We start from the raw sequence: 12,166 nt of genomic DNA on the forward strand, positions 1-12,166 counted from the left end.
GGGCATATGGGCACAAAGACACATGATCGCCTAACAGAAAAGATGTCTAGTGATAACAAAACATAGTTTACCTTTAACATGTAGTCAAAAAAGCAACCTTTGCAGTCCCCAATCCAGTTGGCTTGCATGCTTTTCACACCATACCACTCTGGAAGATCAGCCAATGCATCACTCATAGCCTAGAAAGTATAGCACAATGGAACATTAGATGTGTGCAGTACTATCTATTCATGTATAAATAAAGAACATATTTACAAAGCGTAAAACAGATAAAGAACATGATAATTCACTAATTTCTCTAGCCTATCCAAACACAGAAATAAAGACATGTGTAATCTGTTTATCTCCCAAGTAGGCTCATGCTACGTTCACCTCTGCCTCATATTAAAATATTGCCTCTAGATTCACTGTTTTGAATCTAGAAAGTGATATTCATGCAGGAGCTCAGAAAAAGTGAATAGGTGTTAGCTTTCCAACCCATTAGAGACTGCTCAGTACACAGGAGTTCAGTACAAAGACATACACCTGTGTTTACCCTACTGCAAGGCATGCTTTGAAAAATATCTCTCGTCACCGATTCCTAACAACATTCATAACACTTCTCTAAACCTTATTTTAAATCATCCCTGAGAGAGTTGGACAAATACTCAAAAATCCAAAAGCTGTCAATTTTAACACTGCATATCTGCCATTTGCACATTGTTTATCACACCTTCTTTTAAACAGAAATCACAGTAGACATTCTCGTAAGAGATACAGACCCTTAAAAATGGAGTCTGCAGGTGAGTTGGCCAGAACGCAAGCAGAAAACCTACATGCTACTGAGTGACGGCTGCAAAAAAGAAACGTGGCACTTTTCTTCTGTTCTGGCAATTCAGAATGCAAATTATTTTAATGGAATTCAGCATTTACAGCAACAGTGCAGGATAGATTACCAAAATTAGCGATGACCAGCAAAACCGTTCCACAGATCTCGGGAAATACTTTGGGGCAGGTTCAAATGTGCAATTATTTTTTAAAATAATTATTGCCAAGAAACTGAAAATATGTCTTTAATGAGCTGAAATGGAAAGGCAAGGAAAAAGTAAGATTTATTACATAAGAGCATAGTGTTTGGTAATAAAGTTCCCAATCAGGATACGTGATGGTGAAGGATACAGGATGGTAGTTGATGGAGCATTTTAGAGGTACTTCAAGTGTGTGAGGAGAAGGTCTACAACCTTAGGATAGTTCAAAAATCTAAAGGAAGCTCTCAGGTGCATCATCCCAATTATTATTTAAACAATTTTATTCATTGATATTCTAAAACATACAAATTTGATCTTTATATTCTGCTCCCTAATATGAGATGAGCAAATATAGTCAATACATGCACATATTTAGATTTTTGGGAGAGGGGCTTTGGGGTGACAAGTCGGGAGATGGAAGTCCTGATTGCAAACTGTTATTATTTGCACCAAATGTATTAGGTTGTAAGCTTACAAACAGGGCCCTCTTTACCTAATCGGTTTGCCTTAATCTGTCAATTCTAGCTTTGCCGTAGACTTTGAATATTTGTACTGTAAGAAGTGCTGCATTAATTGTTGGAGCTACATAAACAAAAAAGGTAATATTTATTTAAAAAATGGCATATTACATTTTCAATGGCTACCTGAAACTAGATTGCAATTTTGCTTAAAATACCATAGTGTTCATCGACTTTTCTAACCGTGGCAAGAACAAAGAGTACTGAATAATTAGCATCACTTTGCTGTATTTTCTAGCTAATTTATGTAAAGAACTTAGCTTTGGATCATTAGTTACAGAATGAAGCAGTGAACTAGCAATCTTGGAGTTAACCCCTACATGTTGCTGGGAATTTTAATTGCCATTGGGTGGGGATCTCACTGTATTCATCTGGGTCCTACAACTGCTGATAATCACAAAGAATCTTCAAAATACAGAAATTAGCATCAAAATTCAACATGTGGAGAACGGTCGCCATGGCAACTAGTGATGTCTGCTGTAAGATCTAAAAACATGCAAAACATTTTTACTGATTTAAATAGACAATGCTACACATTGCTTTCGTACATTTTCTAATTTTTCAAAGGGGCTATTATTCAAAATACTGCCATTAAATAGACTTCAGTAGTAGCCTTAACCAAAATAAAAATCCAGAATAAAAGCTGCAGGTGAATTTAAATTCAGCTACGATACAGTTAACTCCTTTGTCATCAGTTACTGCCATGTGATGCATGTATTACCCTGGATAAAATAAACAAATAATAATTTGAAAAGATGTATGTAAATAAGTAAATAGTTGCAAGAAAACGTAATTGCCCCAACACCGTTTTGGGATTTCTTGCAAGAAGAGTTTGGAGCTAACAGATCAAAAGCCTAGATGGAGGCCCAGTAATCATCTGACACAGAAGAAGCCCCAGGGACAAATCAAGATTTTATTATTTTATATGTCTGATTTAATTATCTGTGTTTAAATTTAATTATAACAATAAATTGAATATAAGACTGCAAAGAGATCCTCAATTACTCTGCAGTTTAATAGTTTATCTTGGAGAAAGTCTCATCTAATGTGAATATGAATAATCCTTCACCTCTTGAAATTGGATGAAGAATCCCTATTAATATAATCGTTTTATCAGGTTTTCCCCCAACAGGTAGTCAAGTTAGTAATTGGGGATCTGTTGTCACATTGCCGTTTACCAATATTTAAACTAAAGATGGATAACTGCATACTACTTTTCAAGTGCTGCTACCCTATTTTGTAATAACCAATGCAAGTATAATCCTAGTTCATATATCACTTTACAACTCATGTTATTATAATTAGAATAATTATGATAAAGAAGATAACGCCTGTGAGATAGTTCAGCGAGTAAATGCCCTGACTGCGAAGCCTATTCTCGGCATGGTCAACTCAGCACTCAAGTACTTCCAAGTTCAGGATCAACTCCTTCAGAGATCAATAATAATAATCATTCAGTTGCTGATTAGGTTAATTCCGAATGCGCTTAACCCCTTAATAACAAAGCCCGTACATGTACGGGCTCAAAATGCATTGTTTTCAATGGGTTTAGGGACCGCCCATTGCCCTTAAGGGGTTAAAGTGCGTTGAGTCCCACAAAGGCACTATATAAATACTAGATGTTATAATAAAAAAAACTCTGGACACACTCAATTATACAAACAAAATGGTAAACAATATATGTTTCATCAGACGTTTCTTTATTGCTGAACAAGTTGACATGATTTCAAAAGCTTGGTTATAATTCATAAACACTGAAATTGTAACAATATGCTTGTTGATTCCATAGTATGGTTATGTAAATCTTTGTACAGTACATACCTTTGCAAACACTGTTGTTTTGAGAAACCACTGCTTTAGGTATTTTTGTTCAACTTTGGCCCCAGAGCGCCATGAACATCCATTTTCATCCACTTGCTCATTCGCAAGCACTGTGTGGTCTACTGGATCCCAGTTAACCATAGCCTACAACCAAGAAATAAAAACACCAACATAATGATAGATCAAGCCTGTACATATGTCATACCATTAAACAATTAAAATGAGCAATGAGTACCAAATTTGTTTTGTTAGATTCTAGAAATGCATGTGTCTAAGGTAACTCGGCTGTAAATTTTTATAAAAATGGTAGTAGTCACTACTGACACATTGTATGGAATGGAGAACTCTGATTACCTTATGGAGCAATGTCATAAAATCTTGTTGTGCTACAGCTACACAATTCATCGTCCTTATAGGTCATATAAAAGCATCACCACAGCTGTGAACACTCTGAATTGGACTCAGAGTCTCCAGGTAAACAGCTGCTTCCCCGGGTCTTCAGGTCACTTTCTGCTTACTCTAGGTATAAGAGCAGTGTCTGGTCACACTCACCCCCACTCACTTCATCTTCTACCCCGCCTATTTAAAACTATCTGGGGCGAGTCCCCCCCTCCTACAAAGCCCCCCCTCTGTGTGACTGTATAAGAAGTACAGTAGTCTTATAGAATTTTTGATCTGAGTACAGTATCTATATATATATATATATATATATATATATATATATATATTAGGAAAGGCTTACCCCCCCCCAACAGAGCTTACATTTAAAGTAATTTTAATTTTACTGGTCTACACACACACAACAAAGGTTCCTTAAGATACAATTAAATGGTATGTATAAAGACTAAACCAACCTCAAAGACATGGCAAGTCTTTCAGAATATATGAACTCATATGTGAAAGCAGATAACTATACCTACATAAAACTATTTAATTTAAAGGAACAAACAGTGATGTTTGGATGAGGCTATTATGCTATTTGATCTATCTACTCACTTTAATGTTTCATTGAGCCTAATCTGAGTTAAAACACGCTAAAGAAACTGATTTTTTTTTTGCTTTGGCTTAGCATATATACATATATTATACATATATATACACACACATATATACAGTATTGGCTCCGATATAGGCCGCCCTCGGATATAGGCCGCACCCTAAAAGTTTGGTGCTTTTTAAAAGAAAAAGGTTTTTTTTGATATACATGCTGCCACTCTGTCCCCCCCAAGATATTCTGCCACTGTCCTCCCCCCCCCACGCGCAACACGCGTATACAACGTCCGCTGAGTGCCGGCACCGGAAGTTGTATACGCGTATAGCGTAGATGTCCCCCGCCGGCCCTGCAAGACACCCGGGAGTCTGCTCTGGTAAGTCTTGGGGGCAGAGGTAAAAGGCATCGTGCGGACGTTCACCAGCAGCGGAGGCCGTTTACGCGCATTGCCGCAGCCGGTGAACGTCCGCACGATGCGGGGGCAGTGCTGGCACGGGTGGTTGTTTAAGCGCATTGTGCAGACGTTCACCGGCAGCGGCGATGCACGTAAACAGCCTCCGCTGCCGGCACGTCTCCACGATGTGCTTTAACAATCTCCCTTGCCGGGACTCCCCCCTTGGGAATTCCCGGCAAGGGAGATTGTTAAAGCACATCGTGCAGATGTGCCGGTAGCGGAGGCTGTTTACGCGCATCGCCGCTGCCGGTGAACGTCTGCACAATGCGCTTAAACAACCACCCGTGGGAAGTGCTGGCAGGGGAGGCTGTCAGAGCGTATCGGAGAGTAGGATACAGGTCCCCTGCACTGCTGCGGGGGATCTGTATCCTAACCCTGCTGCCTGCCCGGCGCCCGGAACTGCATGTCCCGGGCGTCGGGCGCTAGACCCCGAATATAGGCCGCACCCCCACTTTAAAGACTTAAAGTGGGGGGAAAAAGTGCGGCCTATATTCGAGCCAATACGGTATACAGTAAAATATATATATATTTAACTGTGGCCCTTTAGGAAAAATGCAGTGTGTTCAATTTTAAGTTACACCTACTGTTCCTAGGCAACCACAGAACGTATTTTAAACAAAATGTAAAAAAAAAACAAAGAAACAAAACAGCACCAGTACAGGGGTGGCGAGACATGACATAGTAATCCATAATATTGTTAGTTCCTACAGGTGGGCACACCATCTTGCCCAAAAATCATGTTACAAGAGAAAATGTAAACCCTTTGCAATTTTTTTTTTCTTATAAAGCCTATTCTTTTCATTTTATCGTAAATTTCTTCCCCTGGGTCTTGTGCCTTTCAAAGTAAGTGCAGTAGAACTGATGACCTCATTATTTTTGTTCCTCAATTCCCATTAGAACAATTGAAGACACAAATACAAGGCATCTCTGGTCCATCAGCTTACTGTTACTCGGAAGGTGTTCTTAAAATAAATACCCACACTTGACCTATTTCATGCCTGAAGGGTGTTTAATCATAACTCACCACACATTACCTCTAGCCATCAAGCTTATCAGGCATGAGATACTTTTTGTAAGGTCAGCCGCGCCTGTAAAGCAAAGCCCTTTCCACGTGCGAAGCCACTGAATGGATTAAGCGCTAACAACTGCAATTTACTTTTCCAATAATTATACTCAACTATCCTAGTGCACAAATGGTTATTACCGCAGGCTTTAATTCCCAACACTATTTCAAAAATAACACAATTCATTAAAGCGCCTGATTCTTGAAGTAAAAAATAATTGTAGGTAAATAACTTGTATTGTAGATTGTGGTTTTGTGCATTATGTTATGTGATATGCAGGCCCGGACTGGGACAAAAAATAGGCCCGGGCATTTCAGACTGAGCAGCCCATTTTTATTTATTTATTTTTTGTTAAACCAAATTCTGACAAATTTAATATACAATTTTTTGTTGTTTATTAGTTATATTTCAGCATGCTTTTGTCAATGTAATCAATTAGCATTACATAAATATATAATAAATTAATCATAACGTCACGCAATTTATAAAGCGCTATATCTTTATAGCGTGGCAATGTGGCACTTCTTGGGCCTTGGCTGGTCAGGTCACCCTCATGACAAGTGAGTCTGTCAGTCACAGACTCATAGCACAGCACAGCAGGGAAGAAACTCAGACCACCCCACAAGGGACCCCTGAAGCCACAATTTAGTGCCACTAATCCTTTTTAATAAGATACGCAGGTTGAAATAGAGTAAATAACAATAACTTTACTTTTGTTCTCACTGATTTCTGGGCCTATAATGTTTTGTCCTCTGAAGTGACTACAAATTCAGGAGGGCGTTTTATCTCTGGATAAGTAAAAATTAAATAATTCCATTTATTCCTACAGAAAGTAAAGGGCCAGAAAACAACTCCTTCAGAGGTCAATAACAGACTAAATACACACCAGGCTCTGCCACTCAGACACACACACACAAGGACAGACTCTGCCACACCGACACCCAAACACACACACACTAGGACAGGCTCTGCAGCACCGACATTTCCTTGGGCCCTGCTCCACGCTCCCTAGCATGCAATTACTCCCTCCGCTAGCACACCAAAAACAAATTGCCACACTGACTGCAGGAAGTCTTGGGGAAGACGGTGAGAGTCAGTGCAGTCTTCCCCCCTTCTCACCCTGACCATGACTTTGAGAGGTCCTCTCCCCTGGAATAATTCCCAGTCCCTTTGTCCCTCATTCACTAAGCCATACCTCTCCTTTCCTTCCTCCCTGTGAACTATAGATCAAACACATATAAACAGCACTTGCATGTATAGATCACATATATTTGCAGGTATGCATAAATGATGTATGGAAACATAGCATATCAGGTATAGCTCAACCAAGCTTTGCAGGTATAGATCAACTGAAAATCACATGTTAACCAGCGTTGAAGGTATAGATCAAATAAACAGAATCAGACATAAAAAACCTCTATTTGTAGGTATACAATAATAATGTATGGAAACAGAGCATACCAGATACAGATCAACAAAATAACACACACCCCAGTATAAATCAATTGGAATTCACATATAAACTCAACATTAAAAAGGTATAGATAAAACCCTCTAAATTACAGGCATAGATGACAGGTTGCACACCCCAAAGCAAGTCCTGGTGTCCACACTGCCCACATAGAACCTGATCAGCACCCAGATTATCTACCACCTCTGTCCTTTCACCCTGGGCCGCCCGGCCCACCAGGCAAACGCCCAGTGTTCATTGATTATGTGAATTTTTTAAATTCTAATGATGCCAATTTGTCTTTTACCCCTGAATTTAGTGCATTGGAGATAAATTTTTTAGATGTTACGTTTTTTACGGAAGGCGTTAACATTAAATCAAAGTGTTTTTTTAAAAAAACAGACGGCAATGGCTATGTTCATAAAAATAGTTGCCACCATAAGCCCTGGCTCAGAGGCATTGCAAAAGGACAACTTGCCCGGGTCAGGCGAAATTGCACCAATGAAAGTGACTATAGAAGACAGGCCAATCATATTAAAACAAAATTGATTGAAAAAGGTTACAATAAAAATTCAATCGATAAAGATATTAGAATTATGGCAAAGAAAGATAGAAATTTACTCTTAACCTCAAATAAAATCAAACAAGACCATAACTCTAAATTTGGTTATGCCTTTATCACTGAATTCAACACAGAATATAACAAAGTAGAAAAAATTTTAAAAAAATATTGGCCAATCCTGTTGAGGGATCCTATTTTAGGAACCATTTTACCAGAGAAACCCCCAATTGTTTTTAGGAAAACAAGAAACCTAAAAAATATTTTAGCACCCAGTTATGTGACAAAGGAGAAAAAAAAGGAGAATAATTTGCACCGAGATGGTTTTAACTATTGTTGTAGATGTAAAGCTTGTAATCTGAAAGGTGTCCAAATAATTAAAAGCTTTACAAGTACTTCCACAGGGGAGAATTGTGTGATAAAATCACATATAGATTGCAATACAGAATGTGTAGTGTATTTACTGCAATGCCCCTGTGGTAAACAATATATAGGAAAAACAAAAAGAAAGTTAAAAGTAAGAATTTTGGAACACCTTAACAATATTAGAAAAAAAGTTAATAACCACTCTGTACCTGTACATTGTGCAAGTTGTCCCAAATTCAATTTTAAAGACTTCGTTTTTATTGGTATTGAAATAGTCAAGGCACATTGGAGGGGAGGAGATAGGAATAAAAAATTAATACAACGAGAGTCATACTGGATCCATAAATTGGAGACCATGGAACCAAGGGGTTTAAATGCGGAGATTGACATAGTAAGTTTTTTGTAAAAACTTAATTAAGTATACACATATAAATATAAACAAACATACACTTTTTGTATATCAATAGTACCGTATTTGCTCGATTATAAGACGACCCTGATTATAAGACGACCCCCCAAAATCTGAATATTAACTTAGGAAAAAAAGAAAAAGCCTGAATATAAGACGACCCTAAAGGAAAAAAGTTTTACCAGTAAATGTTAATTCATGTAAACTATTTTTTTTAATAAAAGCTATGATTGAGAAAAAGATTTTTTTTGTTTTTATTTCTTGTATTTTCCAACCTGTCCCCCAGTTACGCACATCTGCCCCCAGGCTTGCCACTCCAATATGGCACTGTGGCCCATGATATGCCTTTTAACCCTCTATATGCCACTGTGCCCCATGGTATGCCTTTTGACCCCCCTATGTTCCACTCTGCCTCCAGAAATGCCTTATACCCCTATATGCCACTCTGCCAATTAGGGGGTTAAAAGGCATATTATGGGGCAGAGTGGCATATAGGGAGGTATAAGGCATTTCAGGAGGCAGAATGCTCTATTAAATGCCCCCTTAACGCCACTCCAGAAATGCCCTATGCCCATTTAACACACACACACACACCCTATACCCCCATTTAACTAACTAACACACACACACACACACACTCTCTCTCTCCCCCCCCCTCTCTCACCCCCCTTCCCCCGCTCTCCCCCCTCTCTTACCGGTGCTTCCAGCCGGGGCAGCGGGTTGACGTCGCCTTCTGCTGCAGCCGGAAGGAGGTGTGGCTAGCAGCGGGGGTTTGTATGCGTCCGTCGCGTATACTTTCCCCGGCTGTCAGAGATCAGAGTTCCCCGCACCGGTGCGGCACCGGTGCGGCACCGGTGCGGGGAAGTCTGATCTCTGACAGTCGGGGAAGGTGTATGCGACGGACGCAGACAACCCCCGCTGCTAGCCACACCTCCTTCCGGCTGCAGCGGACGTTGTCTACGCGGATCGCGTAGACGTCAACCCGCTGCCCCGGCAACACATCAGGAAGCACCGGTAAGTGTGTATGATGGGGGGGGTCGGGTGAGACAGGAGGATCCAGGTCCCCTGCAGCGGTGCGGGGGATCTGGATCTTAGTCTCCTAATCAGACCTCTATTTGAGGTCTGATTAGAAGACGACCCCGATTAGAAGACGAGGGGTATTTTTCAGAGCATTTGCTCTGAAAAAAACCTCGTCTTATAATCGAGCAAATACGGTAATTATATACACTGTGTTATATAACATCTATATAGTTCTAAATAATTTAGTTTAATAAAACGTAATGTAAATAGTTACGAAATATCACACTTTATTTTAAATGATATAATATACACCCAGCACAATACACAATTTATATTAATTTAATTATATTTATGTATTTATATATCATACAACATACAAATAAAATATTTATTCACATTTTTTAATTCACATATAACATATACATTAACACTTAGTACAGCACGTATTTAACACATAAGTATACATACTTATTCTCTTTTTTTTTTTTTTTTTTTTATAATTATTTTTATAATTATTTATAAATAGTATATATATTAGTATATATATTATATTAATTTAGAATATATACAATTAATTATTATATATTCACGCACTAATGGTAACCACAATGTAACTCACGCACATAATATTAATATAGTAGTACACAACACATTATTTACATTTTCACTCACACTAATTACTTTACTGGTAACTCACTATTAAATATAGGACTATATGAACATGTAACATCTATATGCAACATCTACATACAAACTTGGTTTATATTTTTTATATATGTATATACATTATAATAGTGTAGATACTTATTTCTGAATGAAGCAATGAATTTTCTATGTCAAGAACTAATAGTGGTTAACCCTAAAATATCCAGGGATGGTTAGGTAATTCAGTTAAATTTCCGCATCTGGATGTTTGCAAAAGCTATAAATAACATGTATATGTATTATAGGATGTATATTATTATTTCTATCTCCTTTATTTTAGATTCTAGTATTGTGCAAACAATTAACTATTTAAACTGGACTTTACAATAAAAAAGACGGCATTCAGAAATAATGGACACTACTTTGGAACATAGTTTGGAACGCAAAGGGTTACTACCTGGAAACAAGAAAATTTGTGTTCATCTAATTGAAACAAAGGAGGCGTGAAGACTTTAGACCAATAGAAGAACAGATTGGATGATTTAAGGAGAGGGCGGGCAAGGGTTTTTAGTTTATATTTTGTTAGCTTATGCTTCTTGATGTATTATAACTAGTCCCTGATGAAGTCAACATATGACGAAACGCGTTGGACTTAGTTTCTTAAAACATTAAGCATTTTTAATGGGCTATTTTAAATAAAGAACTTTTGGAAGATACCCTGCCTGCCTATCATCCGTTTGTATCCAGCAGATGACCGGTTTTTAAAATTTTGAGGCGGTTTTAAAAAGTTCCAGTAAATCTTCAGGATTCCTAAGATACAGGCTATCTTTAAGGCGCAGTTCCTACTACAATCTTGTGAGTGTGGCACAACTAGTGGGGGCTGTTTTAAACCTTTTAAACGTTATTGCACCATTTGTGGTTTTTATTCTCTTTACAGAGTATTTTTAAAGCTGTATCCCCAGAATTTGTTCTGTTTTATCCAAACGCCCAGTGTGCCCGATAGCCAGTCCGGGCCTGGTGATATGACTATATCACAATAGAACTCTATTTGCATTAGCCCTCCTCACCTGTTGTCTTTGTTAGTCAATTTGTTACGTTACATACTACTTGTTATGTCCTGTCTACCCATTGCACAGCGCTACGGAATTTGATCGCGCTATATAAAACAATAATAATAATAATGTGGTGCATAAGCAAAAAAAAAGAAACAATCTTTTGTAACAGGTGTCAGGCAGATTCTAATTTTGTTTGCAGCAAAATAGAACATTTGTATAATCAAAATCAAAAAGTTGGCACTGAATATTAAAAATCTATATAGAGTCTTAAATGGTTTTCTAGCTATGGTGAACAGGTTTGCCCTACAATACAGACGAAGCGGCAGGCCAGTTAAGCAGATTTCCAGCAAGTCTAACACAAATAACTTGTTGGAATACTGCCTTTCATAATTCAAGCCGTGAATTTACCTAGATTGCATGAACAAAAGACCGAATTCAATGAATATAAATGAACTTTATTCAACTTTAGTATGCTAACTGCTTTCAAGCTAAGCTATAACGAGACATCAGTTTTTCTACTTATGTGTCAACTTATTTCTCCCAGCACAAAATGCAATGCTGCTAATAAAAAAAAAATAAAAGCCACAAACTCAGTTTTGAACTTAAATTGTCAGTAACATAGTAACATAGTAACATAGTTCATAAGGTTGAAAAAAGACCAAAGTCCATCAAGTTCAACCTATATACATATTGTGTCCCTACCGTGTTGATCCAGAGGAAGGCAAAAAACCCTTATGAAGCAGATGCCAATTGCCCCATACCAGGGGGAAAATTCCTTCCCGACTCCAAATATGGCAATCAGAATAA

At 38.1% G+C, this 12,166-nt stretch overlaps 1 protein-coding gene across 2 annotated transcripts in view; it reads right to left on the reverse strand.

The window, feature by feature from the left end:
• LARS2 (leucyl-tRNA synthetase 2, mitochondrial) overlaps positions 1–12,166 on the reverse strand; it is a 56,926-nt gene that overhangs the window by 22,271 nt on the left and 22,489 nt on the right. For both annotated transcript variants that reach the window (XM_053467007.1, XM_053467006.1), the window contains exons 7-8: positions 3,347–3,490; positions 72–179 (exon numbers count right to left, since the gene is read on the reverse strand). In XM_053467007.1, the coding sequence (XP_053322982.1) occupies positions 72–179; positions 3,347–3,490 (252 nt within the window). The remainder of the gene's footprint in view (positions 1–71; positions 180–3,346; positions 3,491–12,166) is intronic.

The sequence above is a fragment of the Spea bombifrons genome, chromosome 5 (genome assembly GCF_027358695.1).
Source record: "Spea bombifrons isolate aSpeBom1 chromosome 5, aSpeBom1.2.pri, whole genome shotgun sequence".
NCBI classification, from domain to species: domain Eukaryota; kingdom Metazoa; phylum Chordata; class Amphibia; order Anura; family Pelobatidae; genus Spea; species Spea bombifrons.